Raw genomic sequence first — 24,099 nt, 5'->3', positions numbered from 1 at the left:
ACAAACACACGCCAGAGAGTTGAAATGAACGGCAACGCCAGTGGGTTTGCAAGCTCTTTTAACAGACAGTCCAACATTCCTGTCAGTTTATTAAGGGTCTGGCCACATCGTTCTCCTGCTTCCTTAACAACGAGCCTATGTGCCAGAGAAATGCATGCCTCTGAATGAACATGTACATTTATGAGTGTTTTATTGAGGCCTTATTGCTTCAGTAAGCCTTAACACATCCTCATAAGCCAAGACTTCTAGCTTTCAGTAAAGTTATACACGATACATTTTGTCATTAAATATGGTCTAGCTTCAAACACCTTTTCTGGAGAATGTCAAATTTTTAAAGATGGGATAGATTGAACTTTTTTTTTTATAATCCAGTAACTATTATCTTATTTTGAAAGGTCATCGAGTCACTGTGAGTCAACGTTTGTTTTGACATCTGAAAACAGCACACAGAACTGTACGTACACGGAAGTGTGGTGAGCAAATGAGATCACAATCTTCAATATTCTGAAGCTTGTGACCAGAGTAAAAAAGAATATCAGATGCTACATAGCCCATGGGCGGAACATTTGAGGTTAAGTCTGATATATCTGGCACGGAACAAAGCACACCAAAAGAAACATAAGCTGCTGCCTCGATAAGAAAATTTTAAACACTAAAATATTGTAAGAAACCTAAAAACAAAGAAGTTACCAGTAGTAGATATATAGTGATAATAGGCAGACTGAATACAACATAGTAATAGGACCTGTATGATGGTCAAGAAGCCAAAATAGAGAAAAAGAAACAGGCAAAAATGAAAACAATAAAAATGGAGGATGACTTTAAGCAGAAAGGAAGCACCCAAGGAAGAAGAGAAGCTCACCAATGAAGGGGATAGAGGCCAGCGAGTCATCCTCCACAGAGAGCGGTGCTAAATTACCATTCGCGTGCTGTTGGGAGGAAGAACCCTCTGACTTGAGCAGAGCTTCCTCAGGGTCCGAGGTGAAAAGTAGAGGGTCACTACCGTCGAGTGCCAGAGGGAGTCGGCGGTCAGCCCTTCGGCCCATGGGTGGCTTTTGTCTTAGTACCACCTCTTGGACCTGCGCTTGGATCTCCGGTTCTATCTCTCCGCCCTCTCTTTCATGGTTAGTTGGACGATGAGTTCCATCCTGTCCTTCACCAGACACTGAGCAAGCAGGAGGGGCAGGTGATGGAGTGGGAGATGAAGCCATGCCCTCTTGAAGACTGGTCCAGCTGAGGCGTGGGCCTGTGTAGGACGGGTCCCGGAATGATTGGGCATGCTGCAGGATTCGTCCACTCTTGCGGTTAAAGGAGGGACTGTAGCTGCGGTAGCCGATCTGCTCCTGATCCACACTCTGGCAAGAGGTCAAACGGCGGCTCTGGGGTGGATGTTGTGATGAATGCATTTGATTTTGATGCTTTGGTGGGTGTTGGTGCTGTTGGGTTGGGTGTTGTTGACAACGGTGCTGCTCTGAAGCTTGGGATTGGTGTTGGCGTTGAACTTGCACATGACGGGCATTAGATGGTGTCTGTGCCAGGCTAAAATGACTTCCCTGCTTCTGGTGCTGTTGATGCCAGGCTTGTCTCTTGTGGTGCGGCGACATTGGGGAAAGTACCTGGTCTAAAGCCTCTAATGAGCGACCCGAGTGCCCGTAGCGACTGCGGAGAAGGTTCTCAGACCGAGAACGGTTCTGGCAGGTAGAAGGCAGGACCTGCATCCAATGAGGATGTTGCCCCGGGTACAGCAACGTGTCCTGAGAGGCACTCTGGGGAAAATCAGTCCTATGTGTCCGTCTGCTTCGGTTTATCTCTCCCAGACGGTCCTGAGAGAAACTGCGTTGTCGGTGGTGTAGAGAGCGAACAGTTGAGCGTTCCCGTTCCCGTTCTGACACCTGGTTGTAGTACCAATTAGTGAGAGCCTGTTGGGCGCGTTCACTGCGGCTTGAACTTGACACCGGTGCAGGTTTTGGTGGGTTGCCCCGTGACAAGTTGTCCTTGCTGTTGTTCCCATGGTGAGTGTGGTGCGGTGGACTTGTAGAAGATGAGGAAGAGAATGAACGTCCTCTCTCAGTCATGCCATACCGGATTTCCTCTGTGCGATGGGCAGGGCTGCTGTGGCTGACACCACCCGCTTCACGGCTTTCTGATGCCCAGGCCATACTGGTGGTGGTAGGTGCACTTGTCCGGTTGTCAAGTGGTGGGGATGGGCTGGAGGCAGAGCCGGGCCAGCGGCTCCAGTTGTCCAGCTGGTTCTGTCCCATGTGGGGGGACCGAGAAGGGGCAGGGCAGGGGGTGTGGCTTGGATGAGGCTGGGAACGTGGTGGGTAGCACAGAGGGGGCGGTGTAGGAATATTCTGGGCCCCTCCTGTAAATGGCGCGTTCCCTTTCAAGTAGGCATCATGAGAGTACGCCTATGATAGAAAGCAAAGAGAGAAGAGATCAGGAAATTATTAAATTATAGCTTTTAAGACTCAGAGATTGGATGGTTTGGTGAGACCCAGTATCAGTGTGTATCATTGATACTGAAACCTGATGTTTATGAAAATGACTATAGACGGCATGTCTCGATGAAATCAAATTTTATTTGTATGGCACTTTTAACAATACATCCCACCACAAAAGCACCTTCATAGACATCCAGAAAAAAAAGACATGTCACCTGTTCACACGAAATACTCCAAACAACTCCACTATACTACAGCATGTACACATGGTTACAACAATAGCGTTTTTCACAAAGAGTAGCACACCTAGCCTCTTACTGGTTATACCATCGGAAAAATGCTGTTCATGCTGTTAATACACAATACCTTCAAAACAAACGGACACAACAACCCTTCACAAAGGGCAGACAAACTTCATCATCAAACTGTACGTGCAATATTGACTGCTTCAAACAACTTCCACAGAACCTAAGCTAGAATGGGATCAATATGGTAACTCGTCCCATAGCTCAGTATTACTTATTGTCATTCGAGAAAAATGTTCGAGAATCAGACAAACAAAATGTTCGAATCCAGTGTTCACACGATCCATGGCTCATGACAACAAATCACATGGAAAGATCTCACCCCAAGGCAAAACAAACAACTGAAGGTTATGCTGATGTTCCGAACCAACAATATGTTATAGGAAATACAACAGCACGCCGTTTACGCTAAACCGCAGACTCGCTGGAAGAACATCAGCCACTGACTTGCCCAGTGGATGCTCTGCTTCACTTTGAATTGGTAAAACAAAAAAATCTGAAGAACTTTTACGCAAGACAGGAAGATGAGCACACAAACTCGAGTTCATGAATATTTCATGCACATGCATGCACGCACAAACTGCCGAGTGTGTGCAAACAGACCAAAACACACACAATGGGATGGGAAGAAGTATTCCCAAAGAATTCTCTTAGTTTGCTGAAAGCACCTCAGTTTCTTTCTCGCTCCTCTTCTGCTGAGCTTGTCGTTATCTATTTGTCCTTTTGTGCTGTCCTTTTCCTGGTCCTTGACTGACTCTTTCTTAACTGCTGCCCCTTTTTCTTTAGGCTGTTTCTCACTCAGTGTATCTGGTTTGGTGTGTTGAGAAGAACCCAACCCAGCACTTCTGAACTCCTTCCCTTCCTCATCTCTCTCTCTCTCTCTCTCCACCCTTTGTGAGTGTGGGAGTGGCCATACTACTGATGATGTCATTCTGGAATGCAGATGATGAGGGTGTAAGAAGGAGGGGTGTCTGGCGCAGCAAAAGAGAGCAACAGATAAAGAAGGAATGATAGAATGATATGAATAGTGGAAAAGAGAGACGGCAGAGCTGAGTGAAATAACGTTTCCTAGAATAAGCAGATAAAGTGTCTTAGATAATGTGTTTGAAACTGAACAAATGTGTGTTGTGTGTGTGTGTGTGTGTGTGTGCGCGCGTGTGCATTTGTTTCAGTCTCTCTGTACGGCATGCTTTTACATGTCTCGTCATGTGAACGACAGGGTAATTAAGGACCGATATGAATATGGGAACTTTGGCAAGTCCAAGTGTGTGCTCTTTGAAAGGAATGTGTTTGAGTGTGTGTGAGCATTTATCATGTGTCAGTGTTGTAATCACTAAAGAAACGGAGGAATCTCTGTGTAAAGGCTGAAGTAATCCGAAATAATCCGATGAATCACTGAAACTGAAGGACTGCTCATATCAGCATCATCCATTTCCAGAACAACTCTGACATTCAACAATTCTCAAGACTCTCTAAGAGGATTTTCTGATTCACCCGGCATCGACATGTTCTAAAAATACCAGGATGTATTCACAAAACAGCTGCAGCACATGTGAATATGAACGCATGTGTCTCTGTGTATGAGTGTGGGAAATTGCGCGTGAGTGTGTATTCGGGCTGTCAAACTGCATTCAAAGTTGCCTTCAAGTTTTAAGAATTTGTACGCAGGTACAGCACATAGACATCTCATCTCATTATCTCTAGCCGCTTTATCCTGTTCTACAGGGTCGCAGGCGAGCTGGAGCCTATCCCAGCTGACTACGGGTGAAAGGCGGGGTACACCCTGGACAAGTCGCCAGGTCATCACAGGGCTGATACATAGACACAGACAACCATTCACACTCACATTCACACCTACGGTCAATTTAGAGTCACCAGTTAACCTAACCTGCATGTCTTTGGACTGTGGGGGAAACCGGAGCACCCGGAGGAAACCCACGCGGACACGGGGAGAACATGCAAACTCCGCACAGAAAGGCCCTCGCCGGCCACGGGGCTCGAACCCGGACCTTCTTACTGTGAGGCGACAGCGCTAACCACTACACCACTGTGCCGCCCCACATAGACATATGAACTCTTATATATTTTTTTAAAGATTTCTTCTATTTTGATTATACTCGCGGGCGGCACGGTGGTGTAGTGGTTAGCGCTGTCGCCTCACAACAAGAAGGTCTGGGTTCGAGCCCCGTGGCCGGCGAGGGCCTTTCTGTGCGGAGTTTGCATGTTCTCCCCGTGGGTTTCCTCTGGGTGCTCCGGTTTCCCCCACAGTCCAAAGACATGCAGGTTAGGTTAACTGGTGACTCTAAATTGACCGTAGGTGTGAATGTGAGTGTGAATGGTTGTCTGTGTCTATGTGTCAGCCCTGTGATGACCTGGCGACTTGTCCAGGGTGTACCCCGCCTTTCGCCCGTAGTCAGCTGGGATAGGCTCCAGCTTGCCTGCGACCCTGTAGAACAGGATAAAGCAGCTAGAGATAATGAGATGAGATGAGATGAGATTATACTCGCATTTTTGTTTTCTCTTACAACTCTGCATCCCAACAGGGACCAATCCTCTGGTTTTCTATATACTATACAATCACCGACCACTTTAATAGCAACTTGTTCTTGATTCTAAGATTCCTGTGAATCAGGCAGACGGGAACCGTCAGTGAAGGCCCGAACATATCAGGATTTCAAATATTACATTTAATTTCATTATAATTATTCTCTTCAAATTCTAATTTGGCCTCATTTTCTATCAACTTTGCTTCAGAAATGAAAGGTTTACTGTCCTGAAAACATTAAAATCGAGTTATCCAATGAGATTTGTTTATTTGTTGTGTCTAGGCTGAGAAGAGTTTAGCGCTGGCTCCCTCATTGGTTAGGACTTCATTGCCGGGACAGAAGGCCATGGCAGTGTGTGTTTATGTAGGAAGTGACAGATGAATTAACCAATCACTTATAGTGGGAGGGAGCAAAAATGTATCACCCTTGACCCTCTCGAAGGCCAATGCTAGCAGTCAAACCAGTGCTATCGAGAGCAAGTAGCACAGGCTAACAACCGAGAAACAAAGATTTCTGTCTCCAGACTCTTCTTCCATGCATATGTAGCAATGTCATAATTTCATATGAATAAAGTTTTTTTGTGTGTGTGCATACATGTCAACCTATACGGAATGTCCGTATTTTATACGGATTTGATTCAATAAACGTAGTATACGGGCGTATAAATAAAGTTATACGGATTCTTTAAAAAAACTTCAGTATTTATTTAGAGCTATAATCAATTCCCACGATGATAAAAGAGCGCATAACATTTACAAACGTACTGTACACCACAGACAGCCAGTAAAGAGTCTTATGAAATCGCACGTTATCTTGTGGTAGCGAGACTTCGTTCCACTTTTGATCATGCACACACCGCACTGCGAGAATCCCGCCAACCGTGAAGTCATAGACATATAAACGTAGACGCCGCCTTCTGTGTAGAATCATACGTCATCCTCGCCACCATATTGGATGTGGCAAAGTGGAGATTCTTCAACCGTCTCTGGTATAGCATCTAGACAGTAGCCGAGAATAAAGATGCCTCATTCATGTGCTGCGTTTAACTGTACCAACAGGTTTACCGTCCAAACGAGATCACATGGGATTACCTTTCACAGGTGAGACCGGAAAAATACTTTTCATTGTATTTGGTCATTATAACGTAATTTTACGAACAGATTTTCCTGACTTTGTGGCTAATATGAAATCTCGTGCATAATAGCCGCTCGGTGAAACCTGTCTCCAAACAACGAAGTATTTCCTTCGTAGCTACGCTGATAACACTTTGTGTTTTTGTCAAACATTGGAGCTTTGTATTCATTCTGAAGGTTTATTGTTATTAATATTGAATAAAAAGTAACTGGGATATATCATTGTTAATTATCATTCAAATTTTAGGAAAATTATTTTTATTTGCATCTTATACGGATTTTATACAGGAAATACGGATTTTGGAGGTTGGTTATACAGGTTTGATTGACCAAAGGTTGACATGTATGTGTGTGTGTGTGTGAACTTCTTCAAATCACTCTATTGTAAAATATTTTAATTTGTTGGCTTCCATTATTGTTTCTGATGGGGCGCTAATTAGTGTAACACACCTGTGGACATTATCGTGCATGGGATGTCTAGAAAGGGGTAAGCTAGGTTTGTGAATCCTGCATATTCATTAATACAGTATATTTTTATTTTTCCCAAGATATGATGTTTATTTTTTGATATAAGAATATTTTGACACACATCCACTGTTTGTATCGGATGAAATATTAAGTGCACGACTATTATAATCTGTTTTATTTCACATAGTGTAATGTAGCCTACTGAACAATATGTAGCCTACAGTATGTATTTTTATTTATTTTTTATCATATATTTATCATGCGGCGGCACGGTGGTGTAGTGGTTAGCGCTGTCGCCTCACAGCAAGAAGGTCCGGGTTCGAGCCCCGTGGCCAGCGAGGGCCTTTCTGTGTGGAGTTTGCATGTTCTCCCCGTGTCCGCGTGGGTTTCCTCCGGGTGCTCCGGTTTCCCCCACAGTCCAAAGACATGCAGGGTAGGTTATGGCCCGGTCACACCGCCCGAACTTTGCTGGAGCGTTCCTGGAGCGGTGAAAAAAATTCATCACCGCTCGTAACCGTTCACCACCGTTTAACAAAAGTTGGCCCCCGTTAAAGCAACGCCGTATACGCTCGGCCACCGCTGATGTTTCTCGAGGGGCCCTCCTACCGCTCCGAAAGTTTTGAGCTGCACAAAATATAGCGAGCGGTGAGGAGGGGGCAATTTTCCGCCCCGGCAAAGTTCACCCCCGCTCCACCAACGCCCAGTCAAAGTTTGGCACCGCTAGACGCAAGTTCGTGGACGCTTGGGTCCGCTAGGCCAACGCAGAAATCTTGAACGCTGGACCACCGCTGCTTCGCCAGCGTTGCCCGGGCGGCGATTAAACGTTGCACAAACTTCGGTGGAGCGGTTGTAAGCATTTTATGAGCGGACACGGGGTTGCTGGAACGGTGTCGGGTGTTGAAGCAGCTATCCATGGCGGTGATGAACTTTGGTTTGGCGTTGGTATAGAGGTGTCGGAGCGGGACCAGAATTTGGCTATAAATACGGGGAGAAATGGACCAGGAGCTCATTTGGAATCGAGCTGCCGTTGAGTTCAGACCTCATCTATATCGAATTTGCTCAAAGTTACAGTAAAACTGTATCACCATGGATGCTGAGAGACTTGCTATGATTGGTGCTAAACCAACTTTATACCCCCGCCGAGCCAAAGCCCGCATGCGCAGAACGCCGCTATACCAACGCTCGCGTCACCGCTAAACCAACGCTCGCTACCGCTCGCTACCGCTAAACCAACGCTAAAGCAACGCCGGCTTCAGCGGTGCACTGCTAAGCCAACGCCCGTGTTTTCGATTTTTTTCCCCATTTTGTGCGCGGTGACGAGCGTTGTCGAAATTCGGCCCCCCCTCCCTACCGTTCAAGGAACGCTCCAGCAAAGTTCGGGCGGTGTGACTAGGCCTTTAACTGGTGACTCTAAATTCACCGTAGGTGTGAATGTGAGTGTGAATGGTTGTCTGTGTCTATGTGTCAGCCCTGTGATGACCTGGCGACTTGTCCAGGGTGTACCCCGCCTTTCGCCCGTAGTCAGCTGGGATAGGCTCCAGCTTGCCTGCGACCCTGTAGAACAGGATAAAGCGGCTAGAGATAATGAGATGGGGAGATTTATCGTGCTTGGGCTGTCTGGAAAGGGGGATGCTAGAATTATTTCCCTTGTCTCCGTGTGTTGATAGCCCTGTCATTCATTGTTTTCCAGAATAAATGTTGACAGATCAAGTCTTCGTCTCCTTTGCATCATCTATTAGACACACAGAGACTTTTTGTTATGATTAGAGTAACTGACTGGTTATAGTCGGTTACACACACTCACCCCAGTATTTTTCACTCAGACTTCAGTATTCATTTCCCTGTGTAATTTACTTAGTTACTTTTAAAATCAACATCAACAACTGCACATAACGGAGCTACCTGGCACCCTGCTGCTAATCCCTTGCAAAATCCTTTGCCCTGTTGGTTTTTTTTGGTGTGTCTGGCTAAGTTTTGGCTGAGCTCAAGTCCCAGCTCTAACAGTAACGGTTCGCCAGTGGAATCAGGAGGCTGGCAGGATTGGAACCCAATGTGATCTTCTGCCGTTGCATGCCGAGATGCTTTTCTGCTCACCACGGTTGTAAAGAGTTGCTATGAAATACTATATCCTTCCTGGCAGCTCAAACCAATCTGTCCATTTTCCTCTGAGCTCTCTTATCAACAAGACGTTTGTTTCTACCCATAGAACTGTCGCTCACTCAACTCAATGTTTCTTTGTTTTCCGCACCATTCTGTCTGTGTGTGCGAAAACCTCAGGGGATCAGCAGTTTCTGAAATACTCAAAACCAGTCCGTCTGGCTCAAACCAACACCTATGCTACAGTGAAAGAAAGTCACATTTTGAGCTGACAATTTTTCCCATTCTGATGTTTGAACATTGTGAACATTAACTGAAGCTCTTGATTTGTGTCTGCATGATTTGATGCATTGTGCTGCTGTCAAGGGATCGGCTGATTAGAGAACCGCATCAAACAGCAGGTGGATGCATAGGTGTGCCTAATACCGGTAAAGTGGCCGGTGAGCATATGTGCTTACTGTATAGAGTATTTACATACGGTATTACGAAGTAATATTTCACTATTCAAGTGTCTTGACTTCTCTAATGTGTGTCTGTGTGTGTGTGTGTGTGTGTGTGTGTGTGTGTAAGGAATGTAACACTTACCAGTTGCAGTACATCCTCATCCTTTGGCATTATGGAAAGTTCCAATACACTCTCACTAAAGGGAAAAAAAAAGAATGTGACTCAGAATATGTAGAGGATATGAGAATATGCCATAAGTCAATATGTCAAGGTCGTGCCACGTGTTTATAGTCCATGGACCCAGCTAGGACATGACCATTTTTACATTCCATGCAGATATTAAACAGGATATGGAATGAGATTAGAGCAATGACCTCAGATGGTCAGGTCTTATGAAAAATATGATCGCTGGAGCATCAATCAAGTTTAAAAAATGCTGAGCAGGTCGACAGATAAAGCTATGGAAAATCTAACTCATTATAAATCCTTATAATAATGACTCACCTGTTTTGAATTAGTCCTATCACCTGGGAGTATGTCTTACCCAGTACACTCTCACCATTCACCTTTACTAATCTGTCACCTACAACACACACACACACACACACAGCATTCATTAAGGGTCACAAACAGGTCAATTTGTAGCAAGTTTCATAAGTCATCAATAAAGAGGTGAAAGCTGTTTTACAGACATCAAGAACAGATAAAAATAACTAGTCAGGCTTGTAGTACTCGAGTCCAATTCGTGCCCAAATTTTAAGGATTCATGACTTGGACTCGGACTCTTTCTTTATTTTTTTGGAACATGCCATAATAATTTGGTGTAAGATATTCATATCTACGGTACAGTGGTGCTTGAAAGTTTGTGAACCCTTTAGAATTATCTATATTTCTGCATAAATATGACCGAAAACATCATCAGATTTTCACACAAGTCCTAAAAGTAGATAAAGAGAACCCAGTTAAACAAATGAGACAAAAATATTATACTTGGTCATTTATTTATTGAGGAAAATGATCCAATATTACATATCTGTGAGTGGCAAAAGTATGTGAACCTCTAGGATAAGCAGTTAATTTGAAGGTGAAATTAGAGTCAGGTGTTTTCAATCAATGGGATGACAATCAGGTGTGAGTGGGCACCCTGTTTTATTTAAAGAACAGGGATCTATCAAAGTCTGATCTTCACAACACATGTCTGTGGAAGTGTATCATGGCACCAACAAAGGGGATTTCTGAGGACCGCAGAAAAAGCGTTGTTGATGCTCATCAGGCTGGAAAAGGTTACAAAACCATCTCTAAAGAGTTTGGACTCCACCAATCTACAGCCAAACAGATTGTGTACAAATGGAGGAAATTCAAGACCATTGCTACCCTCCCCAGGAGTGGTCGACCAACAAAGATCACTCCACGAGCAAGGCGTGTAATAGTTGGCAAGGTCACAAAGGACCCTCGGGTAACTTCTAAGCAACTGAAGGCCTCTCTCACATTGGCTAATGTTAATGTTCATGAGTCCACCATCAGAAGAACACTGAACAACAATGGTGTACATGGCAGGGTTGCAAGGAGAAAGCCACTGCTCTCCAAAAAGAACATTGCTGCTCGTCTGCAGTTTGCTAAAGATCATGTGGACAAGCCAGAAGGCTATTGGAAAAATGTTTTGTGGGCAGATGAGACCAAAATACAACTTTTTGGTTTAAATGAGAAGCGTTATGTTTGGAGAAAGGAAAACACTGCATTCCAGCATAAGAACCTTATCCCATCTGAGAAACATGGTGGTGGTAGTATCATGGTTTGGGCCTGTTTTGCTGCATCTGGGCCAGGACGGTTTGCCATCATTGATGGAACAATGAATTCTGAATTATACCAGCGAATTCTAAAGGAAAATGTCAGGACATCTGTCCATGAACTGAATCTCAAGAGAAGGTGGGTCATGCAGCAAGACAATGACCCTAAGCACACAAGTCGTTCTAGCAAAGAATGGTTAAAGAAGAATAAAGTTAATGTTTTGGAATGGCCAAGTCAAAGTCCTGACCTTAATCCAATGGAAATGTTGTGGAAGGACCTGAAGCGAGCAGTTCATGTGAGGAAACCCACCAACATCCCAGAGTTGAAGCTGTTCTGTATGGAGGAATGGGCTAAAATTCCTCCAAGCCGGTGTGCAGGACTGATCAACAGTTACCGCAAACGTTTAGTTGCAGTTATTGCTGCACAAGGGGGTCACACCAGATACTGAAAGCAAAGGTTCACATACTTTTGCCACTCACAGATATGGAATATTGGATCATTTTCCTCAATAAATAAATGACCAAGTATAATATTTTTGTCTCATTTGTTGAACTTTATCTACTTTTAGGACTTGTGTGAAAATCTGATGTTTTAGGTCATATTTATGTAGAAATATAGAAAATTCAAAAGGGTTCACAAACTTTCAAGCACCACTGTACATTAATTTGTCTACTAATTCCGTGCAAGAGAATGCACATTCACCTGTTCATACGTCATGTTCAGGAACAAACTAATGTTAATGGCGCTAAAATGCCTGGAGAGACGCCCCTAGGATTGTCCGCTTTGCTTATACAGACTTCTTGTGCAGTGGGAAAAAATGCACTGCTATGTGTTCCAGATGTAGAAGAACTATCGAGGAGACGACGGGGACGACCTCGAACTTCAATCATCATTTGGCGAGACTCCACCCAGAGAAGGAAGTGACACACAATGTTTCAGGGCTTGCTTGCTGAGCGATGAACTAGCTAGTGTTAACCCTCTCTCGTGTTATTTGATAGTGGGCGGGGCTTGCTGAGCGATGAACAAGCTTTTTATCTGTCGCCTATTAACTAAAATAGGGCAGTTGAGCAGGAACGTTAGTCCAACACAGCAGCAGAGACGCTTTCACATAAAGGCAGCAACAGCCACTGTCAAATGGTGTGGTTGGAGTGTTGTTCTCGGACTCGACTCGAAATTTTCTTTCATGACTCGGACTCGAACACTGGGGACTCGAGACTGGACTCGGACTCGAGGTTTAGTGACTCGACTACAACACTGTAACTACTAGCAATATTGTCTGACAAATAAGACCACATGGAAATTATGCAAGATATGGAGTAATTAATCAATCCCTAATGAGCAGTTTCCACACCAATCGCTTCTTCTCCCTCAGTTCTTCACCGATTTTGATTCTTTCTGTCATGAAGGTAGGGGTACCTAGGGTGCATATAACTTCTACCCAGATCTGCTTCATGACCATTATTAATTGAGTTATGGACTAATTAAGCCTTAATGAGCAGATCACCAAAAATCGCTTCTTCTCGGTCAATTCCTCGCCGTTTTGGATTCTTTCTGGCAAATAGGTCAGTATTCCTAGGGTGGATATCGCTTCTATATATAGCTTGTATATAGCTTACAACATTTATTGCACAAGGTGGGCCACTTTAGATCGTTCCTTCTGGACTAGACGGGGCCGGAGTGAGCTACGCCGTCATTGTTGGTCTTGTTCTAATCATTAACTTGGTTTCATTATATCAATATATTAGTATCCTTATTTGTATTTAAAATTTGTATTTAAATAATATACCGGTATATCTCAAATGGGAGCGGCATGGTGGTGTAGTGGTTAGCGCTGTCACCTCACAGCAAGAAGGTCCGGGTTCGAGCCCCGTGGCCGGCGAGGGCCTTTCTGTGCGGAGTTTGCATGTTCTCCCCGTGTCCGCGTGGGTTTCCTCCGGGTGCTCCGGTTTCCCCCACAGTCCAAAGACATGCAGGTTAGGTTAACTGGTGACTCTAAATTGACCGTAGGTGTGAATGTGAGTGTGAATGGTTGTCTGTGTCTATGTGTCAGCCCTGTGATGACCTGGTGACTTGTCCAGGGTGTACCCCGCCTTTCGCCCGTAGTCAGCTCGGATAGGCTCCAGCTTGCCTGCGACCCTGTAGAAGGATAAAGCGGCTAGAGATAATGAGATGAGATCTCATCTCATTATCTCTAGCAGCTTATCTCTAGCCGCTTTATCCTGTTCTACAGGGTCGCAGGCAAGCTGGAGCCTATCCCAGCTGACTACGGGCGAAAGGCGGGGTACACCCTGGACAAGTCGCCAGGTCATCACAGGGCTGACACATAGACACAGACAACCATTCACACTCACATTCACACCTACGGTCAATTTAGAGTCACCAGTTAACCTAACCTGCATGTCTTTGGACTGTGGGGGAAACCGGAGCACCCGGAGGAAACCCACGCGGACAACATGCAAACTCCGCACAGAAAGGCCCTCGCCGGCCACGAGGCTCGAACCCGGACCTTCTTGCTGTGAGGCGACAGCGCTAACCACTACACCACCGTGCCGCCCCAGATGTACATGTGGATAAATAAATAAATAATTCCAAATTATTTCGGACACTGTAAGATCTTTCATGACTGTTTGTCTTTTCGTTCTCTGCAGCTTTCTGAAACTTCACTGGAATTGAGATCAGATATCATTTCATCGCAGAAAGTCCTCCAGTTGCTCACTAACCAGTTTTTCTAGAAAGTTTTCCAGAGCCGATTAAACACGGACTATAGTTATTAGCCATGGTTGCATCACTTCTTTTTTTAAGAACAATTACATCCATGCATTTCCTCATCTTTAACCGTGAATGTGTTTGTGGTGAGGATGACTGTGAACGCATTTGTAAAGTTAATCCTTAGGCTTACCAAACAGAATGAAACCACTGAATTAAAGACAGGAGAGTGCTCGGATAACGTGTGTTTGGATACACCCCAACACTTTTAGTGCCCTTATGTTTCAAAATTCCTGCATTTGCATGAGTCGTGTCCACCTATAGGGCACAGCGACATGTTTGCATGCATGGTATAAACATCTCAGTGTAACTTCCTGTGTCAAGACTGTGTTACCTGGAACGCTGTCTCTCTCTTTTTCATAACGTCCAAATGCCAACAGGCCAATCACCTTCAAGCGTAATGCAAGGTGATTTCCATGGCAACGTACCTAGACTCACTCTCCCTGCCCAAATATACTGTGTCTTCTGTTTTGTTTCTCACCTGTGCACAAACCAGCCTGGTGAGCAGGGCCTTTCTCCCTCACATTCTTCACAAATATGGTGTCCATTGGTTCCAGCTGACTTCGCTGTAGACCTGATGTTAGCACACATAATCAAGACTAAGGATGCATTTATTTCACATCTATGTCTTATGGACTTGTAAAGTGACATTGAGGGTTAGAAAGATGCTGAAAAAAATGGAATAAACAATACAAACAAACAAACAATTCTTCATGCCGAGCTGTATGGTTAAAATATGTAGTGCTCAGTGCTCGCCGAAGAGAAGTGCTCAAATGCATGACAGTGTCTCTGTACCTGCACTTCTGCTTCATGCTAGCACTCATTTTTTATGATCATGCTCACTTTAAACAGCAAAAGAAGTTTTATGGTCAGGTGACTTGTATTGTCTCCCCATCTCATTATCTCTAGCCGCTTTATCCTGTTCTACAGGGTCGCAGGCAAGCTGGAGCCTATCCCAGCTGACTACGGGCAAAAGGCGGGGTACACCCTGGACAAGTCGCCAGGTCATCACAGGGCTGACACATAGACACAGACAGCCATTCACACTCACATTCACACCTACGGTCAATTTAGAGTCACCAGTTAACCTAACCTGCATGTCTTTGGACTGTGGGGGAAACCGGAGCACCCGGAGGAAACCCACGCGGACACGGGGAGAACATGCAAACGCCGCACAGAAAGGCCCTCGCTGGCCACGGGGCTTGAACCCGGACCTTCTTGCTGTGAGGCGACAGCGCTAACCACTACACCACCGTGCCGTCCGACTTGTATTGTATTGTATTATACAGACATGAGTGTTTTACTAGCTCCATCCGGGACATGGACAACCAAAACCGTGACATAAATCTCTTTTTTTTTTTTCACGGTGCAGTGTCCATCAAATCCTGCGCTCCGATTGGCTGGCGAGAGGGTCCGTATCCTACGGTACAGACCCCAGTTATGGACCTCTGGCAACTCGCTCGTTCACAACAACAACAAACAAAGTAGCATTCTTTGTCAACGTTTATCTTTTTTTAAAAATAAGATTGTGGCAGGGGTGGCACGGTGGTGTAGTGGTTAGCGCTGTCGCCTCACAGCAAGAAGGTCCGGGTTCGAGCCCCATGGCCGGCGAGGGCCTTTCTGTGCAGAGTTTGCATGTTCTCCCCGTGTCCGCATGGGTTTCCTCCGGGTTCTCCGGTTTCCCCCACAGTCCAAAGACATGCAGGTTAGGTTAACTGGTGACTCTAAATTGACCGTAGGTGTGAATGGTTGTCTGTGTCTATGTGTCAACCCTGTGATGACCTGGCGACTTGTCCAGGGTGTACCCCGCCTTTCGCCCGTAGTCAGCTGGGATAGGCTCCAGCTTGCCTGCGACCCTGTAGAACAGGATAAAGCGGCTAGAGATAATGAGATGAGATGAGAAGATTGTGGCAGCGGGGGCGTGGTCAAGCGTCGGTCTGTGACTGGAGGGCGGAGTCAGGGAAGGTAAGTGGCAGAATCACTGCACCTGATGTCAATTAACCTGTGTTTGTGTGTCTTCCCCAGTGACCGCGCCCTATATAAGGAGGGAGAGAGCGGAGGAAGGGAGCTCTCTCCCCAACCAGACGACGTGTCTGAGTGTCTGGGAGAGTGTGTACGCTGAAAAATGTTACAATAAAGAGTTTTGGAAACTCAGTTCTGGCCTACCGTACTTCTGTGCTCCACCCACCTGCTCAAAGCTTTACAGTGGTGCTGAAACCCAGGATGGAGCACAGAAGTACGGCAGGCCAGAACTGAGTTTCCAAAACTCTTTATTGTAACACTTTTCAGCGTACACACTCTCCCAGACACTCAGACACGCACACACCCATCAGCCGTCTGGTTGGGGAGAGAGCTCCCTTCCTCCGCTCTCTCCCTCCTTATATAGGGCGCGGTCACTGGGGAAGACACACAAGCACAGGTTAATTGACATCAGGTGCAGTGATTCTGCCACTTACCTTCCCTGACTCCGCCCTCCGGTCACAGACTGACGCTTGACCACGCCCCCGCTGCCACAAAGATTTATGTATAAGATTATCAAAAAGCTTATAAATTTTTGCCAGCATTTCTCAGGAGAATAGCATTAATTTTACAGCATGGATAGTGATAACGACAGTGTTCACAGCGAAAGCGAGTTTTACTACCCTGAGGAAGAAGAAATAAAAGAAAACATTTCAGGAGAAAGCTAAAAACCTGTAACTTGCTAACGCCGAGCAAAAACATGGCTGAATCCTGAATGACTCCTATTTGTATAAATAGGGGACTACATAGGCGGCAAAATGTAGTTTTTTTCCTGCCATGGAAGTGCACCTGTATACCGAGGAGGAAGCCATTTGCATTACAGCCGTGAATGAGGATTCAAAATGGCGGCTCGGCTCGGTTTTCCCTTTCGGGCGCTCTCGTTTTCTGTTAGAATTTGGTAAAGAAAAAAATAAATATATTATTTACCAGCTTAAGGTCGGTCCGTATGGTGAAATACCGTGACCTCGGCCTTGAATACTGACCTCGGCCCTCGTACTTTCAAGACCTCGGTCACGGTATTTCACGATACGGACCTCCCAGCTGGTAAATAACATATATGTATGTCACTCATGAGGAAATCGATGAGTTGTTTTGATAAATTTGAGGATTTTTTGTTTGTGAATGTGTCGATATAATAAAAAGAAAATCATATTTTAGCTTGAAGATATGAAGTTTATCTTCTCGTATTGAAAAACTCATATTTTTTGTACAAAATACATCGTGGACATGAGAGACGTATTTAAATAATATTGGCTGGCTTTTTTTCGTGGTATATCAGATATATTCCATTCAGCTAGCATGATACTGAACGAGTAGAAAATGAGTTCGATATCATGCGAGCTGAATGGAATATATCTGATATACCACGAATAAAAGCCAGACAATATTATTATTATTGTACATACACATTCCTTTCAGGTCTTTCTCTTTCAAAATTCTCTCAAAGTCTCCCATATTTAATGAAGCAAACCTGGCGGCCATGCTTGTTTACAAATTGTCACAGTCGCTCGCTAGCGCAGAAGTTTTACATCTCCGACGTGTGACGTCATGTTGTCTTGACAACAGTGCAGTATCGTCAACCATATTCAACGCTCATTCTCCATTGGGTAGAGTGATGTAATGCACGTAGGATAAGCGATATGGGAACAATATTGCATGCTACCAAATAAAATGAATGAAACCCACTGGAAGGGAACAGAACACATGTTTTTATTCTTTGGAAAAAGTGTCCCCTGTGTATAATTCCCGATATTCCACCCTGATGATGTCACTTGCAGTGTTTTCCCGCTGACTAGACGCTCATAAAACAGTCTCACATGGTACACAGATGTATATGTTTTGACCACTTAGAGGCCTCTAGTGGACAACTGAAGCCTTGAGAAAGCAACCAATTTTTCAACACAGCTGGCTGGAACTCTTCATGAAGCTTCTCCTCATCACATAAACAGACAGGATCCTACAAAAGCTCAATAAGCGCCAGTCAGCCACTAAAAGCCTGCCACCTTGAATATGTAGCTATGACGAAAATGAGAAATAAAACTTGACTCACCTTTGCCGTTTCCATTCTCATCATCCTGGTAAAAAAAAAGAAAGAAAAAAAAGAAGAAAAGTTTGGAAATGTACAGTAGTCAAGACATAGAACCACAATGTTATGAGCAGACAATGAACAAGTTAAAACTTGCGATAAGTAAATACCCACTGTTTATCAAAAACGAAATGATGCATAAAATAACGATTAAGATTTAATATATTTAAAAACCCGATTTCCACAAGACTTGGGATATTTTCCAAAACTAAAATCTGTGATTTAATTCACGTGAACGTGTATTTAACTGACAAAAGTACAAAGAAAGGATTTTCAATAGTTTTACTGACCAACATAATGGTATTTTGTAAAATATAAACTTAGTTAGGGTGGCACGGTGGTGTAGTGGTTAGCGCTGTTGCCTCACAGCAAGAAGGTCCGGGTTCGAGCCCCGTGGCCGGCGAGGGCCTTTCTGTGTGGAGTTTGCATGTTCTCCCCGTGTCCACGTGGGTTTCCTCCAGGTGCTCCGGTTTCGTCCAAACACATGCAGGTTAGGTTAACTGGTGACTCTAAATTGACCGTAGGTGTGAATGTGAGTGTGAATGGTTGTCTGTGTCTATGTGTCAGCCCTGTGATGACCTGGCGACTTGTCCAGGGTGTACCCCGCCTTTCGCCTGTAGTCAGCTGGGATAGGCTCCAGCTTGCCTGCGACCCTGTAGAAGGATAAAGCGGCTAGAGATAATGAGATGAGATGAAAGTTTATAGGATATTCAGGTAACACCATTCTGGAAGATTCCACAAGAAGCAGGTTAACTGGTAACACGATTGTGTATAAAAGGAGCAGCACCAACGGCTCACCTTGTGTCCGAAATCGCTCCCTACTCACTATATAGGGCACTGTATAGTGAGGACGCCATTTTGTAGTGCTGTCCGAAACCTTAGTGAGGATTATTTACACCCTATATAGTGCACTAAAAGTATCCCACAATGCATCACGAAAAGTAGTGTACAACCGATGGTCACTAACCAAAGCAGTACACCCTGGACAAGTCGCCAGGTCATCACAGGGCTGACACATAGACACAGACAACCATTCACACTCACATTCACACCTACGGTCAATTTAGAGTCACCAGTTAACCTAACCTGCATGTCTTTGGACTGTGGGGGAAACCGGAGCACCCGGAGGAAACCCACGCGGACAACATGCAAACTCCGCACAGAAAGGCCCTCGCCGGCCACGTGGCTCGAACCCGGACCTTCTTACTGTGAGGCGACAGCGCTAACCACTAATATAAGTAGTAATACAAGTCTGGTATTTGATTCAAATGTTTTTGTACCTGTTTACATTTGATATGTAACATCAGATGACTGGAGGCTATTTGGTCTTTTTCACTAGACATGCTGGACTAATTAAAAAGGAGGGGGGGGGGCATTTGTCTATGCCTGTGTATTGACCTCGACAACTGAGGGTATCCCTTGACTAAGTGGAACAAGAGAAAATAAACAAACAAACATGAAAATTACAGAAATATTTATTGAATGCGGATTTACAACCAGCATGGGAAATAATGAGTAATAAAAAGGAGAGTTCCAACATATCTCTTTGCATGTACTGAAAATGATGGGTCTCTTTGCAAGCTTGTATGTGTGTGAGCCTAGATTCAGTGCTCTTTCCTCTAATAAATCCAAGTACTGTCAAGAGCTGTAGATGTGAAAATGTGACACGCCATTTCAAACACACCTCCTTGACTTCGCGAAGCTGTGTCAAGAAATGCAAGCTCACCCTTCTCTTTATAAGTGCAAGCTATGTTTAATTTTTAGTTGTCGTTTATTCATTGATTTTCGAAACAGCTTATCTATTACGGGTCACAGATGCACTTAAAAATGTAGCTGCACAAAAATCTTGTGCTCACAGTAAAATCATAACGTCCATTTTGGGTCATTTGGCCAAAAACATTTGGCCTTTTGAATTCTTGTTCACACTTGTTGTCAAAGTACTGTAGTGTCTTTAATAAAACACTAGAGGGCAGCATTGAGCAAAGAACATCATCTCATCATCTCTAGCCGCTTTATCCTGTTCTACAGGGTCGCAGGCAAGCTGGAGCCTATCCCAGCTGACTACGGGTGAAAGGCGGGGTACACCCTGGACAAGTCGCCAGGTCATCACAGGGCTGACACATAGACACAGACAACCATTCACACTCACATTCACACCTACGGTCAATTTAGAGTCACCAGTTAACCTAACCTGCATGTCTTTGGACTGTGGGGGAAACCGGAGCACCCGGAGGAAACCCACGCGGACACGGGGAGAACATGCAAACTCCACACAGAAAGGCCCTCGTCGGCCACGTGGCTCGAACCCGGACCTTCTTGCTGTGAGGCGACAGCACTAACCACTACACCACCGTGCCGCCCCAAAGAACATCAAGTTGAAGCAAACAAAATGGTCAGTTAATGCCAACACTGTCTGACTATCTGACTGCAATATTATACCAAGATCCTTGCTAACAAGCACAAATTCACAACTACTCAATCACTAGGCCAAAGCAGTGAGGTCACACTGATGTGCACACGCACACACACACACATATACCCATACAGGATGCTGATCAGGCAGTTTGATGCCAGTGTGTAGCGCTGACAGAGCTCATTCCACACACACTCGCACAATACTGAGGCTTTACCATTCCGGATGCAGACTCTATGTCCAAATACACACCTTACTTCATACACAGTGCACGACTGAAAGAGTTCAGATGAGAGTCAAATGCTCCAGAGAGGTTGAATCCACACACACCTATCAGCGGTGATAACTATTTTAATTATATTCTGTTCGGTTTGAACTATACTTCATGTTTTTATTTTCAGCTCAGGTTGCGATCCAGTACAGGATCCAGAGCCTCAGTATATTACAGTGATGACACATTTACTGTATACTGAAGGTCATGTATACCAGGAAGTGTTATTTAAGTACAGGAAGTGCATTTAAACTTACGGACCAATCAGAGAGCGAGACATGCTTGCGGTTCAGAAAAATGTTTTTAACTGCAATGTTTTAACGACTGCTCTTCAATCCAGGCGCGTGCCACTTTCTATATTCTATAAATTTGTGCGCAAGTATCAACATCAGCTTTGGCGTCGAATATACTTTACTAATTATAAGTTATAGGTCATTGGGAATATTCACACCTCTACTCATACATGCCAACCTATACGGAATGTCCGTATTTTATACGGATTTGATTCAATAAACGTAGTATACGGGCGTATAAATAAAGTTATACGGATTCTTTAAAAAAAACTTCAATATTTATTTAGAGCTATAATCAATTCCCACGATGATAAAAGAGCGGGGGCGGCACGGTGGTGTAGTGGTTAGCGCTGTCACCTCACAGCAAGAAGGTCCTGGGTTCGAGCCCCGGGGCCGGTGAGGGCCTTTCTGTGTGGAGTTTGCATGTTCTCCCCGTGTCCGCGTGGGTTTCCTCCGGGTGCTCCGGTTTCCTCCAAAGACATGCAGGTTAGGTTAACTGGTGACTCTAAATTGACCGTAGGTGTGAATGTGAGTGTGAATGGTTGTCTGTGTCTATGTGTCAGCCCTGTGATGACCTGGCGACTTGTCCAGGGTGTACCCCGCCTTTCGCCCGTAGTCAGCTGGGATAGGCTCCAGCTTGCCTGCGACCCTGTAGAAGGATAAAGCGGCTAGAGATAATGAGATGAGATGAGATAAAAGAGCGCATAACATTTACAAACGTACTGTACAGCCAGCCGGTAAAGAGTCTTATGAACTCGCGCGTTATCTTGTGGAAGCGAGACTTCGTTCCACTTTTGATCATGCGCACACCGCATTGCGAGAATCCCGCCAACCATGAAGTCATAGACATATAAACGTAGACGCCGCCTTCTGCGTAGAATCATACGTCATCCTCGCCACCATATTGGATGTGGCAAAGTGGAGATTCTTCAGCCGTCTCTGGTATAGCGTCTAGACAGTAGCCGAGAATAAAGATGCCTCATTCATGTGCTGCGTTTAACTGTACCAACAGGTTTACCGTCCAAACGAGATCACATGGGATTACCTTTCACAGGTGAGACTGGAAAAATACTTTTCATTGTATTTGGTCATTATAACGTAATTTTACGAACAGATTTTTCTGACTTTGTGGCTAATATGAAGTCTCGTGCATAATAGCCGCTCGGTGAAACCTGTCTCCAAACAACGAAGTATTTCCTTCGTAACTACGCTGATAACACTTTGTGTTTTTGTCAAACATTGGAGCTTTGTATTCATTCTGAAGGTTTATTGTTATTAATATTGAATAAAAAGTAACTGGGATATATCATTGTTAATTATCATTCAAATTTTAGGTAAATTATTTTAATTTGCATCTTATACGGATTTTATAAGGGAAATACGGATTTTGGAGGTTGGTTATACAGGTTTGATTGACCAAAGGTTGACATGTATGTCTACTCTGAGTCCTCAACTATTAACAGACAAACTGGCAGACGTCTGATCCTAATAATATCCATTAACATATTATTTAATTACTAATATACCATTAAGGCCATGATCAATGGCTCACATTCTTCTTCAGGTCATCCTGACTCTTGCAGGTGTCAGACCAATCTTTCTGGGACAAAATTGGATTGGCATGTTGCTGAGATGTACCAGCTTTCGCTCGGTGCTTTGGGTTTGAAAGGTGGCAATCAGGTCACGCCAAACCATACCGAAGAAGTAACAACCAGTTTTATTTCCTCGCAAAGACAATCATATGACCCGCCATGACACTGAACAAAAGAGGACAAACTGGAGTGGGTCGGGACTTGGTACAGCCCGACCCTGTGTGTGGTACCAGTCAAACACAACACAGGCCTTTTCACTGGAGGGAAAAAAAACTGGATCTACTCAGGAATAGCACACACAGGGATAATAATAAGACTTTGTTTCACTGTGCCTACACACACACATACTTAACTTCAACATCTGCAGCTTGTTATTGTCACCTCATGCAGCCGAAGATACACTCTTTTACAATTATGCTGACACAGTACCACACCATGCGCCTAGATAACTGGATAATCACCTTTGATAGGTATGTTGTTTCTGAACAATAACGTTGCACGTAACATCCTTCGAAAGTTTGTTCGTCTTTTAGAGAAATCATTTGGAAAGACGTGGCAGTGCAGAGGTCTCCATAACACAATGAACTTTTTTAACCAGTCTTCGCAATTACTGCAATGTCAGGAATCTCTTTCTGTTTATTCTTTTAGTTCCCACTTCCTCCACTACCCCTTATTTATTCTTCATTTCTTTCTCTTTCTGCTTACTTGTCCTAAAGTACGAAGCTCATAACGTTTATTAGGAGTATACCACTACTCACTTTCTTTTGCTGACAACTAACCAACTAAAAATAAAAAAAACAACCAACCAAGCCAAAGAAATTAACCGAATGATCAATCAAACCAAACACTGGTCCTAGCAGACTTGTACCGTAGTACTCGAGTCCGACTCGTGCCCTAATTTTAAGGGCTCGTGACTTGACTTGGACTTGAGCACTGAAGACTCGGACTCGTGCATTAACTGTGTTCGGACTCATAAATTGGAGACGAGGGCTCAGAATTTTTCTTTATTTTTTGTAACATGCCATAATAATTTGGCATAAGATATTCACATCTACATTAATTTTTGTACTAATTCCGTGCAAGAGAATGCGCATTCACCTGTTCATACGTCATGTTCAGGAACAAACTAACATTAATGGCACTAAAATGCCTGGAGAGAAGCCCCTAGGACTGTCCGCTTTGCTTATACAGACTTCTCGTGCAGCGGGAAAAAATGCACTGCTATGTGTTCCATGTGTAAAAGAACTATCGAGGAGACGACGGGGACAACCTCGAACTTCAATCGTCATTTGGTAAGACTCCACCCAGAGAAGAAAGTGACATGCTATGTTCATTGCTCTGTTGATAGCGGGGCTTGCTTGCTGAGCGATGAACTAGCTAGTGTTAACCCTCTCTCATGTTATTTGCTCTGTTGATAGTGGGTGGGGCTTGCTG

The 24,099-nt window shown here is 44.4% G+C and overlaps 1 protein-coding gene across 8 annotated transcripts in view; it reads right to left on the bottom strand.

Moving 5' to 3' along the window:
* The window catches only part of arhgap23a (Rho GTPase activating protein 23a), a 174,560-nt gene that overhangs the window by 59,161 nt on the left and 91,300 nt on the right, over positions 1-24,099 (bottom strand). For 4 of the 8 annotated variants that reach the window (XM_060902026.1, XM_060902027.1, XM_060902023.1 and 1 more), the window contains exons 3-7: positions 18,061-18,085; positions 14,473-14,565; positions 9,942-10,020; positions 9,579-9,633; positions 863-2,411 (exon numbers count right to left, since the gene is read on the bottom strand). In XM_060902026.1, coding sequence (XP_060758009.1) covers positions 863-2,411; positions 9,579-9,633; positions 9,942-10,020; positions 14,473-14,565; positions 18,061-18,085 — 1,801 coding nt within the window. Of the gene's footprint in view, positions 1-862; positions 2,412-3,417; positions 3,613-9,578; positions 9,634-9,941; positions 10,021-14,472; positions 14,566-18,060; positions 18,086-24,099 lie in introns of those variants that run through there. The other 4 variants (XM_060902024.1, XM_060902028.1, XM_060902029.1 and 1 more) reach the window with 2 other exon arrangements.

This window comes from Neoarius graeffei, chromosome 20 (assembly GCF_027579695.1).
Source record: "Neoarius graeffei isolate fNeoGra1 chromosome 20, fNeoGra1.pri, whole genome shotgun sequence".
Lineage (NCBI taxonomy): Eukaryota > Metazoa > Chordata > Actinopteri > Siluriformes > Ariidae > Neoarius > Neoarius graeffei.
This window is presented reverse-complemented; position numbering and strand designations above follow the sequence as displayed.